The sequence below is a fragment of the Cimex lectularius genome, unplaced genomic scaffold (assembly GCF_000648675.2).
Source record: "Cimex lectularius strain Harlan isolate CLEC.00 unplaced genomic scaffold, Clec_2.1 scaffold189, whole genome shotgun sequence".
NCBI classification, from domain to species: domain Eukaryota; kingdom Metazoa; phylum Arthropoda; class Insecta; order Hemiptera; family Cimicidae; genus Cimex; species Cimex lectularius.
Window position 1 is genome coordinate 87698 of NW_019392780.1, and position 27650 is coordinate 115347.

The 27650-nt window shown below is 33.8% G+C and overlaps 1 protein-coding gene across 2 annotated transcripts; it reads left to right on the forward strand.

Moving 5' to 3' along the window:
* The first annotated feature begins 52 nt into the window (after positions 1–52).
* LOC106666996 (peroxisome biogenesis factor 1) lies at positions 53–25174 on the forward strand. Of its 2 annotated transcripts, none has more exons than XM_014394580.2 (19): positions 53–307; positions 6900–7124; positions 7185–7299; positions 7360–7907; positions 8946–9208; positions 9278–9387; positions 9539–9646; positions 10996–11152; positions 11443–11605; positions 11703–11868; positions 14067–14248; positions 14326–14460; positions 14524–14588; positions 15351–15410; positions 15478–15664; positions 15880–16036; positions 16110–16165; positions 24887–24987; positions 25056–25174. In XM_014394580.2, the coding sequence occupies exons 1-19, from the start codon at positions 212–214 to the stop codon at positions 25117–25119; spliced, it is 2958 nt and encodes a 985-aa protein (XP_014250066.1). In that variant the 5' UTR covers positions 53–211; the 3' UTR covers positions 25120–25174. The 2 variants fall into 2 exon arrangements, with proteins under 2 accessions (XP_014250066.1, XP_024083502.1); XM_024227734.1 differs by having other exon boundaries at positions 24890–24987.
* The last annotated feature ends 2476 nt before the right edge of the window (positions 25175–27650 follow it).

Genomic DNA, 27650 nt, shown 5'->3' on the forward strand with positions numbered 1-27650 from the left:
TCGTCATCAGGACGAGTTACGCAACACGGTGACGGCGGATCGAAGCCGCCTGGGACTTTGCACTTTAGAACCTGTCCCGTTGAAGTGTCAACGTTTGGATTTTGAGCTCAGTTTTCGACTTTCGTCTTTGTCGAATGTCGTCGTGCACCGGTTGTCCCGACGATCGACAACTCCGACTCGCTCGTCAACGTGAAATGCCGCCTGCCCAACAATGCAAAAAGAAGTTTTACGACTGAAGTTCGTCAACGTCAAAGACAATTTCTTGCACTTTTCACCTTCGACGCACAAGAACTTCACCTCTCCTGGAGTAAGGATCAGTATTAATTGCGTTAATATAAAATCTATTCATCATTGTCACATCATTTCTAAAAAAATAATAATAATATCCGTTATCAATGTTTTTTTTTGTATTTCATAAATATTATATAACAATTGGTTAAATTAGCAATTAATTGTACCATTATATGGCAGTTTTTTAATCGGAAAAAATTTGCATAAATAATTACCAAGGAGGAGAATGATTTTCATATTTATACTGGTTAGAAAAATATTCTCATCTACACAGACAATTAAGGCTGCTATGTTCAGTTTATCAGTCAGCGTATAACATGAAAATTACCATTTTGATTTTTTGTACTTGGTTCTAATCTGGAAAAGGAAAGAAAAAGGATGTGTCTTGGGTCAAATTCTTTCTTTTGTCTTTATGTATTAGCCGTATAGTCATGATGTGCCCCAGGTAGATGGTCAGGACACCACTGTCAACATGGAGGAAGCCCAGGCGCATCTGCTTTACGGTGTACTCCCTGATTTGCTTTAATAAACGTTCATTTGGGTACGCAGAAGAAAAACCATTTGCATGGCTTGTTGAGAAAGAGAGAGAGAGAGGGAGAGAAAATGCTTTATTCTGGGACTGGAGTCCCCTAAGAGTAAGGTCACAAAAACGACTGGGAAGTTCTGTCCGTTTTTAGAATAAACCAAAATAATAAATTTTTCATACCTTGGAAAAACTTTATTGAATAATGCTTATTTAGAGATCAAGAGATGCGGTCTGGGGGGATGTAGGTTTAGAAAAACAATTCAATATTGAAAAGGAAGTTAATTATTAAGGACGATAAACGAAGAGTAGGGAAATATAAAAATAAGGTTTAATAATTCATTTGCTTTATGATGTTGACATTGTTACGGCTGAGTTTGCATGTATCTGTTCTGTAATTAATTATTCAGAAATCGTGAGATGTGGTCTGGTGTGATGTAGGTTTCAGAAAAACATTTTCTGTATCGTGCCAATGTTTCGATCATTAATGAGATCCTCTTCAGGGCCTGGGATTTACAAACAGTGTTTAAATGTAACAAATACATATAGGATGTGGAAATAGTGAATTTATAAAATGCAAAATATATTTTTTTATATATTCAATCAAGGTATTTCTACTCACATAAAGTGTTTGTTTTCTGCGAAATCGTGTTATTCTTGCATGTCGTGATGAGAGTGCCAGTGAGATATTGCTGTTTTATTTTTATATATGTTGGATTTTGAAGAGGTGGGGAAGGAAGTCGGTATAGAAAAGACATTTTTGTATAAGGCGAGGTGAATAGAAATACTTTGATTGAATATATAAAAAAATATATTTTGCATTGTATAAATTCACTTTTTTCCACATCCTACATGTATTTGTAAAATGTAAACAATGTTTGTAAATACCAGGCCCTGAAGATGATCTCAATAAAGATCGAAACGTTGGCACGATAAAGAAAATGTTTTTCTGAAACCTACATCACACCAGATCGTATCTCATGATTTCTAAATAATTATCAATTAACAGTAACTAATCACCACACATTTCTGTAATTAATGATTATTTAGAGAATGGGAGATGCTTCCTGGTATGGCGTAGGTTTAGAAAAATATTTTCTTTATTGTGCCAACGTTTTGACCTTTTTGAGATCTTCAGGGTTTGGGGTTTATAAACAATGTTTAAATGATACAAATACATGTAAGATGTGAAATTGAATTTATACAGTGATGTACACAATAAAGAAATTTTAGTTTTCTCTCGAAGTGTGTTTTCTGTGTATTGAATAATATAATTTCCATAATTATTTATGTCTTCTTCCCACCGCGATGGCAATTTGTATGCCCCATTTTTAAAAAATGCCTTATTCGTAGGGGCGAAAAATGGAACCAGTGCTTGTCTGATATCTTCTTCGTTTTTGAATTTTTCGCCCTGCAAAAAATTTTGTAAGGACAGAAACAAATGTTAATCGGAGGGCGCTTGGTCCAGGGAGTACGGTGGACGTGACAGAATTTCCCAGCATAGCTCTGTGTTTCTGACGAATCACCAAAGCAGTGTACGATAGAATAGAAACGTTTTTTTTTTTTTTTTTAATATCTTTTCCTCAAAAAACCACACAAATATGAATTGTACAGAAAACTTTGAAAATTTGAGATTTCAACTGTCTGCGGAAGTTGGCACGCATAATATGTTTATAATGTATGTAAGAGACATTGAATCCTGCATTAAATCAACTAAAGAGAAAAAAAATAAAATAAACAAGCATACACATATAAACAATTTCTCAAAATGTAACAAATAAATTAGTTGATATATGTCCATAATAAATATACAAATATTGTATACAGTACTATACCTTTGCTAAAAACTTAATAAATTTCTACTTGCTTCTGTACCGTTCTTCCTTGTTGGAATTCATACAAAATACAGTGGCATAAATGAACTTTATCAATAGCCATGGGTACACGATTGCGTCTCACTTAATACTAACATGAATCATCTTCATTTACTTTAGTTTTAGTTCATTTGCTAGGTCAATATGTATGCGATCAGTGATAAAAAGAGAGAGCCAAATATGCATCAACAAATGAATATGCACATACTTGTTGAAACTTGCTGTAACCGGAACAACAGAACTTTGCGGTATACCTATTTCATCTGGCACTTTTTTTTTTTGTCGGCCGAAGTGCACCTAAAAGATGCGGATGAAAACCACCTACATCCCCTGGTGGGGCCGTGGAAAAGTCCACATCTTCCCTGCAGTCCGGGGCACAACTTGCCCTGTGCACTTTCTTCAACTACCCGTGAGTCAGCAACCCACCCGGCCTGCTATCTGCCTTAATTATATGTCCAACCTGGTGTTCTGTAGAAATTCATAAATTCCTCTATAAACTTTTCTGTTACCTGATGCCAACAGGCTCTCAAAACAAAACGCTTAATTGCTTTTTTTCAGCAGGAAGAGTCGGTCAAAAAGAGTTGCTCTAGTAGTTTCGTGCTGCATACAGGAGAACACTAAGGGTCTGAGGGTCTCTGGTTCGTCACAGGTTGGGCAATTTGGCGACTGTCTGAGTCTGATCCTATACAAATGAGATCTGCAGATAGCATGGTTTGTCCTCAAGCATGTTGAAACCGAAAAGAATTTTTTACTTCCGTGTTCGTTCTTGAACCAAGGAACAGTGGTTGGTCTATTGATTGATATTGATCGGCAGGATGCTCCTCCTTTACTCCTGTTATACCAGGCGATCCATTCGTTCTTCCACACAGAGCTCAGTAAACGCTTGGCATCCAGTCTTGGAAGTCTGATGTCCGAGTATTCACCTTCCTTCGTTGCTTGTTTGGCTAACTGGTCAACCATTTCATTGCCTTTTATGCCAATGTGTGCCCTACTCCAGCAGAAGACGACAGTTTTGTTGCAACTCTTTAGGTCATGTGTCTTTATTAATTCACTCTAAAGATAGTCACTTTTTGAATTTGTATTGAAGTTTTCAATTTGTGCTATGGTGCTTTTGCTGTCCATGATAAGGCAAAATGTAGAACTGTCTACTTTACTTAAGTGGTCTAGAGCTTTGATTATGGCATATAGTTCGGCCGTGAAAATCGAAACCGTTTCTGGCAACCGGTAGAGTTCAGAAATATTAAGCACAGGGTTGTACAACGCACAACCCACCTTTCCCCCTAGGACTGACCCGTCGGTGAAAACCAGGTGATGGTCAGGAAATGCCAGATGTGCATCTTCCAAGAAAATTGAATTAGCTAGGAACTGGAATTCAGACCTATCTTCTGAGTAAAAAGTAGATGGAGTATGTTGAGCTTGTATTCCAATTGAAGAGTTGGGGAGAGTTTGTTTGAGTACATTGAATATATCACAAGGACAACAGACAAAAAGCTGATACTACAGGTGGTATTTTTTTCTTCAACCAAAATTTCTGTGTTTGGATTGCTTCTACCAAAGTAATGATTTCATCTGGTACTTGAATTGATGAAAGTTTGATGTTAACACATCGTAAAATAAATTGACATAAAACTCATAATACAGAAAATAAAAAATAGAAATAATGGTATCAATAATAAGAATTCAGGGAAAAATAGTAAGAACAAAGAATACTCTGTCTTGTGTGATCATAATCATAAACAATAAATGTTCAAGCTTTTATGAGAAGGAAGGTACGGGCCATTGGGAGATGAGCGGGAAAGTTGGAATATGGGTTGCCCTATTGCTGTATGGAAATAACCACACCCCCAACGATATGGGGTGAAACTTGCCCAAGTGAAACGATCCCAACAGAGGATTGTTCTGTTAAAATCACACAATTTTAAGTAAACGACTACTTACTTCACTTCTAACTTAATTGCAGCTTGAAACTATATTCAAATTTAATTCGTGTTTTTATATTTTATTTTTACTTCGGTTCGTCATTAACTTAGGCGATTAGTTTCAAAACCAGTTCAATCCACATTTTTTTTTGCAAAACATTTGTTTTTAGTTTTCACAAGTTTTCAATGCATTACAACTAGCAACTTTATTGAAACCTAGGTTTACAAAAATAGGTGGAATTTGGACCAATAAATCGAGAGAAATTTTAACTTATTCCACAAAAATGATTGGTTAGCTACACAGATTGCTTCAAAACCGGCTCAAACCAAAATTTAAATTTAAATTTTTGGTGACCTGGAAATAATATTTTTTCATAGTGTCCACCCTAATTTTGTGGAACTGGTAAGAAATAAATTGTCTTTTCCACAATAGGCATTTATTTCATTAGACACATTTTGATCCAGTGTAGGCCATCTTCAGTGACTAAATAATGAAAGTTGTACAAATTATAATTCATGTTTTTATATTTTGATTTTAATTTGGTTCATCACTAACTTAGGCGATTAGTTTCAAAACCAGTTCAATCCACATTTTTTTTTTTTTTTACAAAACATTTGTTTTTAGTTTTCACAAGTTTTCAATGCATAACAACTAGCAACTTTATTGAAACCTAGGTTTACAAAAATAGGTGGAATTTGGACCAATAAATTGAGAGAAATTTTAACTTATTCCCCCAAAATGATTGATTAGCTACACAGATTACTTCGAAACCGGCTCAATCCAAAATTTAAATTTAAATTTTTGGTGACCTGGAAATAATATTTTTTGATAGTGTCCACATTACATAGAGTCCATCCTAATTTTGTGGAACTGGTAAGAAATAAATTGTCTTTTCCACAATAGGTGTTTATTTTGTTAGATACATTTTGATCTAGTGTATGCAATCTTCAGTGACTAAATAATGAAAGTTGTTCTAATTATATACAGGTAATTAGATAATTAAATAATTTGATGTATGATAATAAAAAATATACCAAAATATAATACTAATACTTAGAACTGCTTTAAATTTACATCCTTTTTTTTTTAAATGAAGTGGTTTGATCGTTTGTTACATAGTTGTATGTTTAAAAAAGGATATCTGGAAATATATAATATTGGAAATAATATATTATTGAAAACAACGATGCCTTAATTGTTTGGAGACCTTCCTTCTTCCCAACAAAATTTTTAAAAAATCTAAATCATATTTCATGGCTGTAAAACGTTTTTTGTGTCTCCTGTAAAAATTTTGAAATTGGATTGAGCCAATTTTGAAACTAATGGACTCAACTGATCCTTTCACTTTGTCATGATAGTTCAAGTATTTAGAGCAATGGCGTATAAATTCCCGCTCGTTTTTTTCATCTCAAACAAGACCTTTGAGAAAAAGTGTAATTAATTTAAATTATATGGTTTACATTAATGACCTGTTTTTTTAAATTTGGTACTACAATACCATTCTTTAATATAAAAATCACTTAGTGTTCCTAAAATCTAGACAGAAGACTCCCTAAGATATAGATTAGAAATAATAAAAAATATCTAGAACGTATGATCTTTTTTAAATTATTTTATTTGTACTCTACTTAAATTAATTAAAATATAATAAAACATTTGTTCTCTCTTTACTTTTCATATTTTCTTAATTATTTATACAATATTTCCAATAAATTTAGTTTCACGAACTTGATTATTTACATTTTGGATTTAAATTGTTTTAAATTCAACAGGTGAATTATTTTAAATAATATTTTAGTTGTTTCCCCTCTAAAACAACTGTTATTGAAATTATATCTCTTTACATATATAATTAGCATAGCACAAGAGTAATCCTGTTTTTGACATTGTCATGCCCTTCAGCATAATACAAGTTGCATTGTTTAATAGAAAACAACCAATATTAATTTACAGTCAAAAATGTAATATTTTATACTCAACAATTATTTTTGCTGTAATTGGCTTCTAAATTTAAAACTCATTGTATCAAAACAAACAAATGTAAATGTATTTAAATAATTGTTTTTTAAAGATGACAAAGTTAAATGTTGGTAAATTTCATCTTTGAAGTTTATGGCTTACAAAGTGCAGCCAAAGAAATCATACTTTCAATGAATTACCCCATTTTTATCAGACAATAGAAATTTAATGGATGTCATATTGTTTGCATTTTGATAAATGAAACTAAAAGGATAGAAGCTATGGTATTTTTTTTATTTATCGATTTACAATTAGACTTCGTTGATTTTCAGATTTGCTGCCTCAAAGGGATTTTAAAGGAAAACACTTACTATTTCTCTTCCAGTCCTCTGCCTCAGTATGGCCTGCAGAACGACAGTGTCGGAATAAGTTCTGCCTACGCCAGGTCGTTGGGATTGAGCGAAAACGATGTGCTCGTAATTCTCCCCGTGTACAATTTGGGATCGATAAAGAGAATCTTTGTCTCGCCCGCTAGCGAAGACGACTATGCAATTTTAGTAATACTTGATAGTTTGAATTTTTTTTTATTCTCGAGCTTTCAATTGTGATATTTTTAGTTAGAATCTAGTTCAGCTGTGGAATCCAATCTTTTAAATCAGTTAAGGATAGTATGGGTTCAGCAAAAATTCTGTGCCTGGATATCAAGCAACATCTGTGTTACTTTAGTCATAGGTAATGTGACTTTAAAAAAATTAAGTTTTGCATTTTAATTTTAATTATTTTATATTACAGATTCAGTAGTTCCAGATATACATTTTGGCCGCCTTGAAGAGTATACAGAAGTTGTTGTTAGCAACATAGTGAAAAATAATAACAATATTGTGAACAAGCCAGTTCCAAACTATGTGAAATCATTTTCAGACCATTCCAAAACAGAGAAGAAACTTTTGAAATTCCGCAGCATTCTAATAGGAAATGATGTTGATAAGCGTTCAAAAGTGTTTTGCCATCCTTTTGTTGTCTATGCTTTTAATGATTTGACTGACGATACGATTGAGAGTAGCGACACTCCTTTACTTTATAAAATGAAATTGGCCACAATGGGAAATGACACAACAAGCAAATCCGAACTATATGTTCATCTGGAGTATGTATCGTCAAAAAACGACCACTTCAGAGGAAGAGATAGCTGTGGAATGAAGTGTTTGTTTGTTTCAAAAAGTGTCCGGAACTTTTTCAATCTCAACACAGGCACTAAAGTTGTTTTGATTTCGGAAAAAGAAAAAACTACGAGGAAAGAAATTGTCGGTATACTTGTATCACCACTGTTTCCATGTGAGGTGAGGTTCTCTTTATTTCCACACGTTAAGATTATCTATTATAATTGTTCTACATAAAAAATAATAATTAAAATTACTTATTAAAGGATATTCATTTGTAAATTTGTATCAAAACGTAACACTTTTCTCAAATTCTCTTAAGTAAGTAACAGAATAATTTTATTATACTAAAATAATACATAAAATTTATGTACTTATTAAAGATGAGATTAGGGGCATCAGTGGCCGCAATGGTTAAGACAGTGACATGGCAACTCATCACTGTAAGGTAAAGGTCACAGGTTCAAATCCAGCTGCTCTGGATTCAAATCTGACTTGCTTACAAATGGGCTTTTTTTTTTTTGTGATTAGTCGCTTTAACAGGATATTTTGCTTATCCTTAGCTAACTGATCTAAGTAGAAAATATGTATTATTTATTGGCCGACAAACATCAAGTGGTTATCACCGGCCCTCTGCGCTTTAAATGGAAAATTATTTTTTTTCTCCCATCTTTGTCTCTGACTCTCATATTTTGTCTCCTGTTTTCTTATCTTGCTAACTTCTTGAAGGTACCTCAGATTGTCAAATTACTATTAAAATAACAAGAAAACACATTTAACACAAGCCCAGAAAGATTTTCATGCTTCCCACCTCTCCTGGAAACCGCTAGCGACGGAAGCCCTTTTCCCCTGGTCGAAACACCCTGACAGTGCGTAGAGGAACTGTAAGCAATGTCCTTGAAAACACGCCGTGACCCCCAGCAAGATAGCCGGAAGCACATGTCTAGCATCGTGGTTACTGGTACTTCAATCTCGACACAGGCACTAAAGTTGATTTAAAAGAATATATGAAACTTTGCAGAAAGTAATCAAAGGAGAATTTGGAAGAAAGAAAGTTACTGGTAAACTGATCTAAGGTTTTATAAACTATTGCCTTAGATTATGACCTCTTTCAGATCAAAATGATATATAAACGAACAGAAATAAATTTTAATTTGGGTAACTTTGTTAGTTTTATTTTTAATTTAATTGTTGTGTATGTTATCAATTTTATTTTAGGACAACGAAGCCTTAAAATTAGAAGTGTACAATGCCTTATTTCATAGCATCACAAATTTTGGCAATTTGTTATTGAATACAAAAACTATGTTTCCACTGGACAAAAGAAAAAATGTCATTCTAACCCTTAGACCTTTGGATCTCAACTGTGGATATGTACAGCTAAAAACACTCAAAGATTTATCGATAGCTATAAATGAATTTAACTCTAACGACATGACTGAAGAAGAGACGTCACCGATATCTTCCAAAAGCTTAGATGGGTCTGTTTTTAAAACTAATTATTACAAGTTGTATTGATCTGCTAAGTTAATTTATTTCTATTATTTTAGTTTGTTTAAACCGCTAATTCAAGATGCCATACTGACATCGACGTTTTCTCTAAGCCTCAATGAAACACAAAGGCGAAATATACATTTCTTTGATAATTTTATAGTTACAGGTTGTGCAATTAAATTAAAATAAAATTAGTATACATATTTTTAATAGTTTAATTTACCTTTTAATATCATGATTATTTGTGATATAAAAAATTGTTGTTATTCCTTTATTTACGAAATTGTATGTTGTATTAATACTATCAATTATTTTAGGCCCCAGTAGGTGTGGAAAGAGTACATTTATAGAGAAACTTTTAAAAATTTTGATGGGTCCACCTTATTTTCTCTACACTGAACAGTTGGATTGCTCAAAATTGAAAGGTATGCAATATCTGTACTACCAGAAATAAATGTAAATTACTGATTTATAGAAGCTAACTCCATCACCCTTTACACCTATATATAACTAACCTAATTGAACGTCAGTGGGCTCAAAAACATATAAATGCTAATAAATAATATACTCACAACTCTCTCTAGGGGCACAAAACTAACGTTACTACATAAAATAAAATAACCCCGGTACTTGCTTTCATGCTCAAGCACAATTCTCATATTCCTAACCTCTCTATGTGTAGCCATGGAACCTTTCAACATGGTGGGTCACATCAGGCAACCCTCTTCCCTCCGACATATGTGGGCTTTGGTCCTAAAATAAGTGTCCGTGTGTCAACCTCACATGGCTTACTCTTAATCAGGTGAGGATGACCCCCCGCTTCTATGAGTCAAATCCTCTAATTTCCACCCAGTCGATATATGAGAGCTTCTCTGCCGATCCAACCCACCGACACTGACACTCTTTTAATCATGTTTGTATTGCATTGTTAGCTTCAGATGGCGTGGTTAAGTCCAGAGAACTTAGTAAATTACTTGTATTATTTCATGCGAAGTTTTACAGTTAGACATGTGACTAATTCAAATCCAATCATAAGTATTCAGAAATCGTGAGATGCGGTCTGGTGTGATGTAGGTTTCAGAAAAACATTTTCTTTTTCGTGCCAACGTTTCGATCTTTATTGAGATCTTCAGGGCCTGGGATTTATAAAATTGTATTATTTTAATTGTAATATGTAAACAATGTTTGTAAATCCCAGGCCCTGAAGATGATCTCAATAAAGATCGAGACGTTGGCACGATAAAGAAAATGTTTTTCTGAAACCTACATCACACCAGACTGCATCTCACGATTTCTAAATAAATATCGATTAACGGTCACTAATCACCACACACGTTCGATCTTTATTGAGATCATCTTCAGGGCCTGGAATTTACAAACGTTGTTTACATTTAACAAATACATGTAGGATGTGGAAAATGGACGTGGAATGACGGTCCAATCATAAGACCAAAAGCTTAACTTTTTCTATTTAACGAGACACTTAATGAGAAGTGAAATTCTGACTTTTTTCACTTTTTCTCTAAAATGTCTTTACTTTGACAATATTAGCTAGTATGATGAATTGTACTTTTGTACATTGTGCTTTTGGAGAAACAGGAGCATAAAAATGCCTGGGGGGGGGGGACAGTAGGAATAGAACCCACAACCTCAGGATGTATGAGCTGAGAGTTAAATTGCAAATGATAAACACTATACACATTCATATTGTACAGATTCGTAATTAAATTAACCAAAATAATTTTTAGTGCCATTAAATAGTTTTTCTTTACAGGAAAAAAAATTGAAGTCGTCACGAAAACACTTACAGATCATTTAAATGCATGCAGGATTCATCAGCCATCCATACTTTTTCTTGATAATATTTCATCTCTGGCAAGTGCTACAAAAGGAGAAAATGAAGCCACAGAAATGACAATGCATGTAAACAGGTACTTCTTTTTTTTTTCTTTTTTTAATGTAAGTTATATGAATCCTCCGGGTGCAGGTGTTTTGAAAAAAGTTCATTTGTAAGTATGTCGGGTTCAAATGCAGGCTTGCTGGATCTTAAGTAATGAGCGCTGTGTCAACACGTAAACTGTCATGGCCACCAATGCCTCCGTAGATCATTTTAATGCTACAAAAAATATAAAAAATGTATCATTTTTTATAAATGCAGTTAATTAAAAAAAAAAATAAATAAATACTAGAGCTTAAACTGTTTATTGGTTTGTTATTGCAGAATATCATACAAAATAACTGAGCTTGTCGAGGATTTTCAAAAGGATAATTTAATATTGGTAACTGCATGCTCTTTGTCTTTGGAAGCTGTGAATCCGATTCTTTGTTCCCCCAGGGGGAAATCTTTGTTTACAACCCAGCTAGACATACCTGAGCTTACAAAGGTGTTTGGTATCATTAGTTTTATTAATACATTCATATATTTTATAATTGTTCATTTTTTCTCATTACATCATTTGTGTTGTGTGTTGGGCATTGTAGGGCGAAAGATACTTCTTTATCAAAGCGTTGATAAATTCTAAGGAGAAATTTGTTAATATTGATGATGATGAGTTGAACGCTGTTGCTTTGAGGACTGATGGCTTTTTGGTGTCAGATTTGGTCAAGCTAATCGATAAATCCTTTTTTGAAAAATATCAAAGGACAGGTATTTTTCTATTAATTTTTATTTTTATTTATGTAATAACCATGATTTGTAAATTCCCATGTATGTGGTACAAAAATTATATTATATGCAATTTTAAATTGTTTATAGTTATACCTAGTGTATAATTTATTTATTCATTTATTTTTTGAAGGATATATGATTTTCCAAGGGTAGTTTTATACATGAACAATCATAATTAATTTGTCAAAATAATTTGTATAAGGCATGTTTTCAAGGCTTAAACTATTCCAAATACTTGGAGAATAAATTATAACAATAATTACAAAGAAGAAATTACAGTAATTCCACAAAGCTAAGTGAAAAGATAAGCAATTGTTCTATAAGAGGAGAATAATGAATAATCAAACAAAACAATTATTTGCCATTGTTCAGAATTGGTTTCTAAGTGTTACACGATAAAAGATAAAAATAATCCACAAATTGGAATTCAAGTTGATGATAAGGAGGTTCAGCTGTGGGCGTTTCAAATTTAACTAATGCAGGCTTTTTAATTAATTTACAATAAATGTTCAATTAAGCTTAACGCTTTGAGATTGAGTGCAGAAGTGGAAAATTCCGGAACAAAGAGAGAGAAAAAAATCTTTTTGATTTCTTCATTCACTGAACATGTTTTTCTTTAGTTCCGTTTGTGTACTTCAAGCATTCTGTGAAAAATTAATTTTTGTCATATTTGTTGTACAATTATAGTGGCTTGTCCGGAAAATAATGCAGGTTTATGGTTGTAAAGTAAAAAAAAAAAAACAATTAAATAAATAATTTTAAAAATTTTTATTAATTAAAATACTCTCCATCACTTTCAACACTTCTTATGTGATGGCACTTTTCTACACTCTATGAATATAATTTTGGGTCTTTATTATTAACAAATTCTGTAACCGTATTTTCTAATGTCTTTTGATAAATACACTTTTTATGTTGTAATACTTTGTCCAGGTATCTGAAAAAAAGTTAGTTGGTAGGTGAGAGGTCTGACAAGTAGGGAGGGTGAGGCAGATCCTAATAAAATAAAAATAACCAAGCTACAACACTTTTTGTGTTGTCATATGTGAGACATCGGGTCAAGCGTTATCGTGAATTGGCTTTTTTCAATTGACCAAACATAGAGAATGTGGTGCTGCTTCTCCTTTGTCTGTTGCTGTAATAAAAAATATCATCAAATTTTAATCACAAGTAACAATTTACTTAGACAAGTTTTGTTTGTTTTTTTCGGCAAAGAAGTGTTGCGCAAACTTCTAAATGACAATTTTTTTTTGGTGGTTTTTTTAATGCATGAGGAACCCAACTATGAACTTTTTCACCTTTCCAATGCCTTAAGGTAATCAACGGCAGTTGAATTGCTAACTGAAAAATTTTCTGCAAGTTCTTGAACAGTTGTTCTGGGATTTTCTTTGACCAAAACTCACAGAACATCATCTAGGGAAGAAGTCGTTCCACAATATTATTTTGTCTTCAAGGTAAGGTCTCCGTCTCAAAATTTTTTAAACCATGTCTGAATGGTGCTCTCACTCACACTGCCATGCCTTAGACCTCATTAATGTTTCTAGCCGTTTGGGCGCATAACAACCGAGTTTAAACCCTTAAAATGAAATTACACGAAAATCACGCGTTGACATCTTAGTTAAGACTGAATTATTCTCAAGTAACAAAGTGCTACTGAGATAAACAAACATTTTCGTTTGGAAGAGAATTAAAAAGTGTTGACATTCGTACAAAAGAATAATCCTTCAAATATAAACAGTTAATTATATAGAGGTGTAATTGAAAGGAAACAAAAATCTGCATTATTTTCTGGACAACCTAATAAATTTTATTATTTTATTTTGAATTATATAACAAACCCATAGAAAACAGAATATATAGGTATCTTATTTAGGTCACGCTAATAAATACATTCCCTCTCAACATGTTAGGTACACAAAACTATCTTTACTGTATACAATAAAACTACAGGGGACACAAATACTCGCTGCCATGTTCAATCATGATTTTTCATGTCGGGTGGCATTCCTATACGTTACTAAGGAGTTGCACCCTTCAATTAGGTGGGACACATCTTGTGATGATTGACTAGCCATTTCTGTTAAAACCTTTGTAAATGTAAGAAAAATTGTTTCAGTTAGTCAACAAAGTTTATAAAAATAATTACCAAAAATTTATATATGTAAAATTTTCTTTAGCTGTTGGCAGGGGTATTTCAAAAATAACGTTTACTGATCTGGAGACATCTCTAAAAACTCTAAAACCAAGTTCATTGCATGGTATCAATCTAAATGAAAAAATACCGTATAATTTCTCGCATGTAGGAGGTTTGAGAGATGCTAAGGAAAAGCTTACCGAAATTATACTTTGGCCTCTTTTGGTAAGAATAGCATAATCGTAAATTATATTTTCTTTATAAACCTTTGAAAGTACAGTTGTTAAAGATATAAATTTAAGTTTCCAGATATTATGAAGCAATGCCCGTTAAGGTTGCAAAGCGCAGTTTTAATATATGGCGCGCCAGGATCCGGAAAAACACTTTTGGCCAATTCGTTGGCTGGGGAAAGTAAATTGAATTTCATATCAGTTAAGGTAAAGTATAAAAGTACACTTTGAAAATGTGAAGTTTACGATTAATAAATAATATTGTCTTAGGGCCCAGAGTTAATGTCTAAGTACATAGGACAGAGTGAGGAAGGTGTCAGAAATATATTCAAAAAGTAAGTAGCTGTAGCAGAAATATTGTTAGCTCTTTTGATGAAATTAACATAATATTTTTAAATATAATAAGAGTAATCACCAATTAATTAGTGTTACTAAAAATTAAATATGATTTACACAAGTAAAAAAGTAATGTAAGGGAGGGCTTAACAACAAACTACCCATTGGGTGTTGTGAACGATGGTTCAAATTTGACTTGACAGTACTTTTATTTTAGAATTTCCATTTAAAATTCTAGCTATGCTGGGATTTGAACCCGGAACACTATCATGGCAAATACACGTCAGACATTCTAACTCTCGACCGTTGCGATCCCGTGTGATTTATCATTAATGATGATGGGGCCGAGCGAATAGGCCATTTTAGCTTGTTAAAGACCTGCAAGAACGTGGGTTCAATTTCCACCATAGCCCTTGGAATCTTTGACCCCCTATGCCTCCCCAAATGTCTTTTGTAACAATTATTGTATCATACTTTGGCTAATATGTAAAAACATAAAGCCATTAAAAAAAATAAAATAATGAATAAAATTTCCTTCTTTTCTTATCTTCATGATACACCTGAGCAGTTACAATGTCTAAGTGCTATTTAATTAATTGCTTTCTTTTTTATCAATGCACTCCGCTTTGTACATTTAATGATCATTATGCTTTTTGTGAATTGTGTTGCTTTATACATACTCTTTATGAGGTTAAAATAGAACGTATTTTTAAGGGTGTATAGTAAATATAGTTCATTATTAGTAACTTTTTGCTTTTCAGAGCTCAACAGGCAAAACCTTGTATTCTGTTTTTTGACGAGTTTGACAGTTTGGCGCCGAGGTAATGGCTGTTTGTAGTCTACTTTCAGTATTTATTATTTGTAATATTTAATTGTGTCTATTTCCAGGAGAGGAAAAGATGAGATAGGCGTTACAGATAGAGTTGTAAATCAATTATTAACTGCTTTGGATGGGGTCGAACCTTTAGTAGGTGTTAGTATAATTGCTGCTTCCAGCAGACCTGATCTTATTGATCCAGCACTTCTCAGGCCAGGAAGAATTGGAACCTCTGTTATGTGCCACTTTCCAGATGAGGTATGCTTTACAAAATTTACATATTAAGTTACAGCAGGAATCAATTAAGGTGGTAGAATCAAAGGAGCCTGAGGCTATTATGGCAGTCGACGATATATGCGTCGTAAAATATTCTGTAACTTAGGATAAACAACAAAATAGATTTTATGATTTTTTTAAAAAACAATTTACATTTTGAATATTATTATGTATCTTAGTATTCATTACTTTTTTAGGATGAAAGATTGGAAATATTGAAAATTTTAAGTGCTAACATAAATTTAGCTCCTGGTGTGAATTTAACGAAAATATCAAAAGAAACTGAGGGATTTTCAGGGGCAGATCTTAGAGGGATTTTTACCACTGCTCAGATTAAGCTAATAGACAAAACAGGTTAATGTCCAAACTGATTTAACTTGTATTTGTTTATTTATTTTTTAACTAATAATTTATTTTCTGTTTATAGTTGAAACATTATTTGAGGATTCTTCGTGTAATGTGCTTTCTTCAATTTTCAAAAATGTAAGTAAAAACTTGCTGTTAAAAATATATTAAAATTTATATATTTATTATACATTAAAATATATTTAAATCAAAATATCAAATGGTCAAAAGGAAAATACAGTGAAGTCCTGCTAATGTATGTGCTGCTCTGAACATATTTCTGTAAGAGGAGAGATTTATTTTGTTTGGAAATTGTATGTCATTTTATTTCTATTTTTTCATATATTATTATTATTCAATTATTGTTACTGCCTGCTCCAAACTCTATTGCCAATTTTTACACTGTCCAGCTAATCTAAAACGGGTTCCCAATCAGTTCAGACTAGTTGGGACACTATTGTATTGTTAAAAAAATATGCATCCAAATAATGATGAAAATGATTTATTTTATGCCAATGAACTGTTAAATTTCAAATTAATTATTTCATAATTATGTATGTATCAACCTCGGAGACTTATTGTGATCTAATTTAATAATTTTTTGTTTTAAATAGTAAATCCTGAAATAAGACCATTATAAAATGATGTAAATAAACCAGTTTATTTTGTGCTATAGTGCTGAACATGAAATGTATTTAAAAATAGTTTTAGTATTATTTTTTAGTTTTATTATTATTATTTTTTATTTGTACCCTATGCATATTAGTACATATTACAAATGTGATCACAGCACTTTTTCTCACCGGTCACAGCACTAATATTGCCAATGCTGCACACAGAGGACACATGCCATGAGAATCCAGCCAAGGAGTTATCAAGCATCATCAATTAAGGTGATGTGGCGAGTTCTCGAGGTTGAAATAGGTTGAGAGGGCTCGAGCAGTAGGGTTAGAACAGATTGAGAGGTTAGATTTGGAAATGGGATTAGAGATGAAATAAGGAGGTTTGACAATTTGTCTGAGGACTTTTGATTGGAAGGATTGATGTGCTGGATGCTGAATGACTTGGCAGAACCCACAGTTCCACTCCGTATGCCCAAAGTGGTTGTAGTGCAGCCTTGTATAAGGTTAGATCAGTATAGATGGATGGAACAAGGATTTCAGTCCTAGAAGTCTTGCGTGGGGATCCCATGTCATATACTGCTGCTTAGGTATATACATTTCAGGTCACATACTTTAATTGAATGGACATTGGTATCTCTTTGTTACTGATGGGCAGAGGAGGACAAGACTATTTTTTCGTTGTGAATGAACACTTGAGTTTTTTCTTCACACACTTTTTCTTCATTCCCTCTTGTCCTCCACGATTTCCACCTGACTTCGATAATCACAAATTTTCTTAGATGTCAGAGGTAGCTTGGATAGGATCCAAATTAGAGAAGAAAAGTGCTGTATTGGGGTGTGTAGATAGGTTAGCAGTGTAAGTGATATAAAGGATGGGACAAAGAATGCTTCCTTGTGGGACACCGGCGTGTATCTGACCTTTCTGAGAGCTTGTTGACACCTTTTTCTGAAGCAGCGGCGGTTTTATTTTAACTATACAAAGTTATTTTTAGGACCTATCAAGTTGAGTTTCATTAATTTCATTGGCTATGTTTGATGAATTTTTATATGCATTTTTAAAATGAAATTATAGAACAAATTGTTTAGTGAAACTTTTATGCTAGCCTATTATTGAAATATTTGGCGACTATTATGCAACACTTGGTAAATGTTGTAGGGTTCAAATCATGAGGTTTATCCTGTGGGATAACCATTTATGCTGTGTAATAAGCGGCTGATGGCTCAATTAAAGTGTAACAAGGCTGAAGAAGGTTTTTAGCCGGGTAAGGAGTCGAGTCACTGATAGGGTTTCACACTTTGTGCCCTCCGAGTGGGTAAACACCGAGGAGGGGCCAGAAATGAGAAACCGGGAACCAAATTGAGATTAAAGTAATGAACATTTGATGAATTTTATTTAAACAGGTTAGCGGATCGTCACGCCGCTAGAAACGGGCTGCACAATGGTTTTTTTGTGTCACCATCCCCCAGCCCGGTTGCCATTGAAATTAGAAAACCTTTTAGCTCTCCAAAACTCTTAATCGAAGCGAGCACTTGTATCAGATCCTTTACATAACGAATCACCGGGGCCGGGTGGTTTAAAACCGTCAAAGTAATTTTTTAAAAGTGCGGATTCCGAGCAAAGTATAAATAAGGGTTGGGACCAATGAAATCAATACCCATTGTACTTGTAATCCTTGCCTAGTCATTACAAACAGGTTTGTGGTTTTAATTAAAACACGACGACGTCCACTGCTCCTCCCTCGAGTCTTAATTGGAATCCATTGTTGATTTAACAATTCAAGCCATCCGTCTGACAACATTGCTCCAAGGCTTACTCAGTTCCTACGATTTTAAATTTAATAAGCTATTGTGAATGAGATGGTTATCCGTGGTGATGCCCTAGAAAAGGAATTTTTCTACTGAGACTATTATTGATATTCTATTTTTTGTTATTCTACGGAGACAAGTAGCATTTTTCGTCTAAAATGTCTTTTATCTCACGATTCTCTATCCGTAATTTGTTCGTTGCCAATCTTTTAGTCTCTTTTTGCCCTATTCTCGCTGGATTGGTATGTCAGACGAGTCAGGGTTATAATCAGGGAGAGGTCAACAAATTATCTCAAAGCAGCGAGTATGGAATCAAAACGATTGGTAACGACCATTTTACGGTTTGGTCTGTCAGACGCGTTTCGGCTTCTGGCCATTTTCAATGTTGAGTCTGTTGTCTTCCTTCACGCTGTTTATATCCCTGGTCAAACAGTGGAAATGCCGAAATGACAAAACAGCCAAAATTAAAGGTGACCACCACCTTACAAGTTCATCACCCCGCAGACCAGATGTAAAAATCTTACCATTCTTCATCTCATACACATTTCCTAGTTTTGGGTTTCATTGTTTTATTGTCTAGTTTGGCGTAGAAACTATAACCAACTGTCTGTACATTATTGACGGATAAAGTATAGTAAAAATGATAATAATTGTGAGATTTCTTCTTGGAGTCTGCGGTGATGAACTTCTAGCTTGGTCTTGTCCGATTATATTACTCTGTCAATCCTCGCTGTTTTGGCCTTTCAGACGCATTTCGGCTTGTTGCAATCTACAGTTATTTTTTTTATTACAATTATTATTAAAAAATGCATATGACGAGAAGCTGAAACACATCCGACAAGCCAAGACGCGAGGATAGGGAGACCAAGATGATCCTAAACTTTACACCATCACCCTTGTCCTGATTTTTCGACATTCTTGCTTATTTTTCGCTTCTGGCAATCTTCAGTGGTTGGTTAGAGCTGTTAAGAAGGGAGAAGAAATATCCATGGGATAGGTAGACCAAAATGATACCTACAAATTATAATCATAACTCGTCGGAACAATGTTGTTCATCGATGTTTCAAAAATAGTTGTTCAATATTAAAAAAATCTACATTTTAATGACCTTATAATCTTGCGTATTTGCCAGAGGAGATGCAAGATGGAGCGTTTTTTTCCTTTTCTAAGGGGCAACGGAAAGGGAAAAAAGCCAGAAGCAACGGTGAGAATCGAACCTACGACCGCGGTTTCTTCGAGCCGACCTATCGAAAACCTATATTAATTATTTTGCTTGGGCGTATTTTGAACTATATTGCGACGTGGAAAGGTCGTTATTGTTTTTCTTTTAATTCTTCGTTTGATTAGGAGAGCTTCTGCTCGTAATTCTGGCCATTGAGTTGGGATGATTTAACCTTTATCTCACGCTCCCTAACTTTTTTAATAAGAACTTTCCAAGGTGATGAACCTGAATCATGATTTTACCTCATCATGTCTATTCTCAGATCCGCACAAACAAAACCAGCGAGACTAGGCATATCAGGATAATGAGAGATAATCAAGTTACAACCTGATGTTCGATTCAAGTGCAAAGTGCCTCATTTGAAGAAATCATCCTGATCACCTGTTTTTGAAGTACTTGGACTGTTCTTATTTATAATCGAAAGAGCCAACCCGATTCGTCTCATGTTCCCACATGGGTTAGAATGGTTTTGGATCATTAAATGTTACCCAACCGTTTTGTTGTATAATTTTTTTTGCCAATCATTTTTAAACAATTTTTATTCTTTTGTTTCGAATTCTCTGTAAATAGAGTTGTAAAGTAGAAAATAATAACGTCCGTTTTGTACCTTGTTAAAGCTTGTTTAGGCCGGGTAAATTAAATCTGGTTTGGGCAAATCTAGTCTTGCCGTCTCGCTGATTCCCTCAGACTAATCGGTTTGGTAATATATGGCCGTGTATGGTAATTATCACCCCTTGTCATTAAGGTGGTAGAGTCCCGTTTAACGCTACCTATCTCAAGAACTTTCTCAATCAGGAGGGCGTTTCCTAAGCGAGAGGTACGTGTAAGTTTCCACCTTTAACGGCTGTTATCGCGATCCGACGTTGTCACAAGCTCAGAGGGGAAATGTGTTCAATTAACATCTAACGGCCCCTTTATTGCCCCTCTAATTATTTATCCGACTTCGTAGGTAGAGCAAGCATTTAATTATAATTAATAGACAACGCGGGAATACAATATCTCTTTACACAGGTTTTGTCTAGGTATTTGTACTGACAGACAAAAAATTCCACCCACTTGTAATATAACTTGATTTGTATATATTTTTATACATTAATCAAAGTTTCACGTTTTTTAATGTTTAATAATTGAGTATTGGTCTAACAAAGTTTAAAAAAATTTAAATTTCTAAAGAAAACGAAAAAAGGCGGACTGGTAAAATTTGTTTTAGATTTTTAATTGGCATTTCAATATCACGAATTTCCTCCTCTTGCCTTAATTACATCTCGAAGTCGCCTCGGCATACTTTGTACCAGTCTGGAAATGTCTCTTTGCTGGAGGTGAGCCCTTTCTGTCAAGATCGTGGAGTGTATCAGGATGGACGTGCTCTTATCCGTCTTTTGAGGTTATCCCATAAATGGTTCGATGGGGTTCAAGTCTGAAGAACGGGCTGGCCAGGCTAAGACCCTGATGTTATGCTGTACTTTGCGAGCGACATGTGGACGGGCATTATCGTGCATTAGAATAGGATTGTCGCTGATGTCATCGAGGATAAACAAAGCATCATGTTCCAAAATTTCATCCACATAGGGAATGGCCGTCAACGACCCTCCGCGAACGACAACCAACTTTGTGCGACTCTACATTGAAATTCCCGTCCACATCATCACTGAGCTACGTTGAAAAGGTCGGCTCTGGGAAAAATTACAGGATTCGTACCTTTCCATTTCGCCTTTCCACACTCTTTCACGACCTGGAGATCGTAGAGCAAATGTACACTCGTCTGTAAAAAGTACAGCAGACAATCGTCCAAAGACCAATGGCTGTGCCCTCGAGCAAATGCGACCCGTGCAACTCTGTGTACTGGTCAATTCTGGTCCTCTTACGGGGCGAAAAAGCAGTCCATACTGATTTAATCTTCTTCGTGCAGTGCATTCAGAAATTTAGACACCTCGAAATTTCTGGAGCTGGAATCGCTTCAACAACAGTTAAGGTGCCGGTTTCGCAAAATTCTCGTCGATGGCAATAGCCCCATACCTTATGGGACGTCTTCATTAAAAGTGCCACACCTCGCGTAACATCCTCAGCACTAAGTGGCATTTTTAAGTTTAAAAATTGAAATTAAGCAAACAAAGATGAAAACTAAACAGTTTATTGCTTCAGAATTCAAATGAGACTGAGTAAACATAAATTCCGTTTACCTCTAATTGATATTCCCAATTTAAAACATAGCATAAACAAATATTTATTGATAGAAACAACGGGACAAATTAAGGGCAGAATTTTCTTTTATCGAGAAAAAAATCCATTGGGTGGAATTTTTTGCCTGCCAGTGTATTTAAATGATTGCTACTATTAAAATGCACAAATCCCTTGACATATAGTCAAAATCAAAATAAAACACCATTAAATTTATTTATTTTTAATTTATTAATATAGACGGCAAGAAGCCCTTTTGCAATGATACAACAACTATAACAAATCTCAAGGTATAAAAATACCATTACAAATACTGTTCATATAAAAATATTAAAAAAAAGTAACACAAACATATATACATTTAAAATATATAACATAAACATGTTTAAAAAATCAAATATCTTTATAAGAAGAGAGGTTAAAAAAATTATTTACAATTATATAATCGGAGAAAATATTTCTTTATTGAAAGTTTGTTTGCGTTGAACGTATCAACTGTAGTATGCTTAATACCAACTGTTAAAATTCTAGAAATGTCAGAGTGAAGTAAATAATTATATTTTTGAGTTTAGACTGAAAAAGTCGAGTATTGTGAGAGCTGTCATTGAAAGTGATTAGGTTTAACAATTGGGGACTATTAATTTTGCTAATGATAAGGCCATAGAGGAAAAGTGGATCAGTTTTCTTCCTTGTAAGGTATAAAGGAAACAGGTTTAGGATTAAGTATAAGTGATCATGAGAGATATTCGCGAAATTTTTAATTTAAAAGAGGCATATCTTAAAAATTGAGTTTGTACTCTTTAAAGTTTCGTTCAGAGATACGTTTGGTAGAGTGACCAGATACGAACTAGCATGCTCTAAACGACTACGAATTATGGAGCAAAATACATTTTTCATTGTAAATATGTTTCTAAAGTGTTTTATGTGTAAAGTGAGTATTGCGAATCTAACTATTTTATTAGCCCCATTACTAATATTGGTTGCATGCTGGAAATATTCAAGGGTATGAGTTAATGTTACACCAAGATCTTTAAATTTGGTCACAGTTTGTAATTGCAATCTGTTACCAAAATAGGATGAATTAACTTTTTTATTACATCTAAAAACTTACATCGCAAAGTATTTATCAATGTTAAGTATAAGTCCATTTTTTGGGCACCAATTAATAAAATTATATGTAATCTTTAAAATACAAATATAATGATGTTAGTATAACAGTGTACAAGGTACTTAGTAAATTCACTAGTTTTCGTGGTCCGTCCAACTAATATCTTTCAATTAATTAAGGTTTTTAGTTGAGATAAAAAAGTCAGTGTCACCAGCGGGATTCGAACCCACGATCTTCGGCTAGATACGCTGCTGCTCTACCACTCAATCCTACTAAATACCTTAATTAATTGAAAGATATTAATTGGTCAAGCAAACCACGAAAACTAGTGAATTTAATAAGTTAAAATGAAGTATACCTTCACTAAAGGTCTCCGAGGCCATTTCATTTGTCGCCGAGAATCAAATAAATTACACGACATTTGAAAAATGGCAAAAAGGAGGAAAAATGCAAAAGGTGGGGCTGAGATGGGAAGTTAGTGTCCGAGTGGATCGAGGTCACGATAGCTCAAGTGGTAGAGTAGCGGCGTATCTGGCCGAAGATCGTGGGTTCGAATCCCGTTCGTGACATTGACTTTTTTTATCTCAACTAAATACCTTAATAAATTGAAAGTACTTAGTAAATTAATTATTCAGAAATCGTGAGATGCGGTGTGGTGTGATGCAGAAAATAATTTTCTTTGTCGTGCCAACGATTCGATCTTTATTGAAATCATCTTCAGGGCCTGGGACAAACATTATTTAAATTTAACAAATACATGTATGATGTGAAAAAAAGTGAATTTATACAATGCAAAAAAAATATATTTTTTATATTCAATCAAAGTATTTCTACTCACTCAAAGTGTTACGGAGAAAACAATCACTTTGAGTGAGTATAAATACTTTGATTGAATATAAAAATATATTTTTTTGAATTGTATAAATTCACTTTTTTCCACGTCCTACATGTTTTTGGTAAATTTAAACAATGTTTGTAAATCCCATGCCCTGAAGATGATCTCAATAAAGATCGAAACGTTGGCACGACGAAGAAAATGTTTTTCTGAAACCTACATCACACCAGACCGCATCTCACGATTTCTGAATAATTATCGACTAACGGTACTAATCACTACACATTTCACACACATGTACTTAGTAAATTTAAACCGACATTTTTATGAAATTTTAACAAAATTGAAAAAAGTTTAACATTTAAAACTCAAATATGTACTGGAATAATTTGTACATTAAACAATTTAGCAAATGTTTTAACCAATTTAATTTGTTTGATTGTGAATTGCATCCGCGAGGTCTTGTTTACATTTTTCATTCATAATTAATAATTTTAGTTTTTATCTTTTATCTTCCTTTGCTGCGGGAAGTAGTCTGTAAACAATTCGGTATAAGGAAAAATTTTGTAAATACGATAACAGACTTGAGAGAGAAAGAAGTTGAAAGTTGCTTTCACGTCGACAGTACGCACGAGCGTACCGCTCTCGCCTTTTCGGTCATCATCAAGTTAATTCAGCGATCCATTGGTATGAACGAAAGCACCATTGTCAGCAAGACAACTCTGCACTTCACCAAAATTAGTTTGTGGTTTAATATCTGGCTAGAACAGAAGAAAAAGCTGGTTGCCCAGTTATAAGCCATCACTTTAAGTTTTGACACGTACTCACTTTTAGTTCTTAACGAAGATTCATTTCAAACGATGAAAATCAGATTAGTTTTTTAAAAGAATTACACATTTCAACTCAATGTTAGGATATTGAGTCTTCTTCACCCTGCCAATATCTCTTAATTATAACATCAATAAATTTATAGTATATTTAAACATGAAAATTAGATCAACTCGATTGTACGAATAAAAGTAGAATAGGACTGTTAAGACCGTTCAAAAACTGATGTTGTTTTAATTGTTAATTTATGTTTGTTTAGCAGAAAAAGGATGTGGAACTGACTGAAGAGGATATCTTGGCCGCTATTAAAGAAACCAAACCTTCTCTCAGTGCTAAAGAAAGAATCAAGTTCGAAAATATGTAAGTCAGAAAAAGTAATATTTTTCTATTTCTTTAGAATCGAAGTAGAAAAATTATTTTATTTTCAGATACTCCGAATTCAGGAACCCCAAAACACCAAAAATGGATGTTCAAAAAGTTACATTTGCTTGAGTAGATGTGTACGAGGTGATGCCAAAATTTGAAATATATATTTTTTTATGTTTCATTTTATTTATTCGCAACTCCTGAATTATCTATATTACAATTTTCTATGAGGTAAGAATAAACATAAGAGAAAATAAAAAAATATGAGAGGAAAATGTTCCATGGTACACCATTGTATCTATCAACACGACATGCAAGAATGGCACAATTACACAAAAGACAAACATTTTGAGCCCTGAAGATGATCTCAATAAAGATCGAAACGTTGGCACAATAAAGAAAATGTTTTTCTGAAACCTACATCACACCAGACCGCATTTCTCGATTTCTGAATAATTGTATTTATCATTGCGCGAATGAAAAACACAAAACTTCAAAGTTATGACTTAAAAGCGAATGCAAAACTTCAAATATGATCTTCTGACTGTGCATTTAGACCAAATTTTTTTCAAAAACTGAACTACGTAGCGTTTTTCCTTTCAATGGCTTACTAAATAATTAATGTAATAGATTAATAAGCTAATAGAGACCTAATCGCAAGTACTACAAAGTCCACAAATTGCGTTGGGGTCTTGAACAAACACGTGTTCTTCGCAGGAAGTATTGGTATCGGTCTAAAAATATTTTAACAATAAACATGTACTACTTTTCGATCAGAACAATATTTATCAAAGAATATTTTGTAACATTTATAAATTTTCAATACTTCAAACAAGGGTATTAATTACATTTGCGATAAATGGAAGTTGTAAGTTTTCCCTTTGTACTGCCGTTATGTAAGCGGCTTTTCCCCGGTGTTCAGTGATTCTATTGCGAAGTCATTTTAACATGCACGGCCAGTTATAAAATGAAAATATACTTTTGTAAGAGTTTCGCTCGTCCTTAACTGGTCCGCCTGTTCCCGCTGCGTGTTTTAAGCGGGCGGCAAACGAAAAATGAAAACTGCTACATGGATCATCAAACGTTGACTTCCAAATTAAATCAGACCCAAATCGCATTTTTAAATTTAAAAAAATTGTACCGAGAGTATTTAAAATAATGTCGCCTACGCAAGAATAAACAGGAACACTTAATTACAGAAGACTGCACTTAACAAAACTGAATATACCAAATAACTATTAAATAAAATAAAAACCATGGAATAAAAATGTTAAATACCTTGGAATGTATCTGGATTCCAGATTTAATTTTAGTTACGACCTTTCAATTAATTAATCTGCATTCAAGGTATTGGTTGAGACAAAAAAGTCAGTGTTACAAGCGGGATTCGAACCCATGATACGCTAGATACGCCGCTGTTCTACCACTTGAGGTATCGTGTCCTCGATCCACTCGGACACCAACTTCCCATCTCAACCTCACCTTTTGAATTTTTCCTCCTTTAACTTATTAAATTCACTAGTTGAAAAATGGCAAAAAGGAGGAAAAAATATGGGAAGTGGTGTCCGAGTGGATCGAGGTCACGATGGCTCGGGTGGTGGAGCGGTGGCGTGTTTGGCCGAGGGTCGTGGGTTCGAGTCCCGCTTGTGACACTGACTTTTTTGTTTCAACCAATACCTTGAATGCAGATTAATTAATTGAAAGATATTATCTGGTCAAGCGGACCACGAAAACTAGTGAATTTAGTTACTACATTAAAAAAAAAATGGTCCAAAGCACCGTCTTAAGGAGCCGTTCTTTAATAAAGGTTCATCTATGGACAATAAAAACCCCGTTGTGGATGTAACTTATATTTATGAGCTGTACATACGTCCATTAATAGCTTACGGTGCTCCAATTTGGGAATATGTCTTAAATCCAATTTTCTAAGCTCCAGGTAGTTCGAAATGTGTTACAAGAATTTGCACGGTTTCCTCGTTGGATGCATGTAACAGTAAACATAACGAAACAAAACTTAACCCTCATCTCTATAGTAATTCTGAACTTTTATATTTCATGCTTAAATAGCCTATTTGTACATAAAAGAAATCTTTTTATTTATAATAGGAAAGACTTGAACTACCGTAAATGAAGGCATAAAACACATCAAATAATTTTTCAGAAATCGTGAGAGGCGGTCTGGTGTGATGTAGGTTTCAGAAAAACATTTTCTTTAACGTGCCAACGTTTCGATCTTTATTGAGATCATCATCAGAGCTCAAAGTGTTTGTCTTCTGTGTAATTGTGTCATTCTTGCGTGTCGTGTTGAGAGGTGCCAGTACGATATTCGATTCACACCAGACCGCATCTCACGATTTCTGAATAATTATCGATTAACGGTCACTAATCACTACACACTTAAGCAAATATTTTTTGACTAATAATGAACATGTTTCGAAGGAAATGTGTACCTGCCAATGTACGTAGTTTAACCAATTGCTATGATAAATATGGATGTTAAGTCCTTCAAGTCAGTTGATTTAGTGTGTGTAGCATGTACTTGAATATTCGTATTTTCTTATGGATTTATTAAACCCATGTTCATAAATATTAGTGTGTTTAATACCTTTATTGTTTTGTGTAATGCCTGGTTTTTTAAATATATTTTTCCCTTAAAT

Excerpts from the sequence above, each read along its gene's own strand:
- LOC106666996 (XM_014394580.2), top strand. The coding sequence starts at position 212 with ATGCAAAAAGAAGTTTTACGACTGAAGTTCGTCAACGTCAAAGACAAT. Across the intron at positions 14,589-15,350 it reads GTCAGAAATATATTCAAAAA|AGCTCAACAGGCAAAACCTT; the intron begins GTAAGTAGCTGT and ends TTTGCTTTTCAG. Across the intron at positions 16,166-24,886 it reads TTTCTTCAATTTTCAAAAAT|CAGAAAAAGGATGTGGAACT; the intron begins GTAAGTAAAAAC and ends ATGTTTGTTTAG.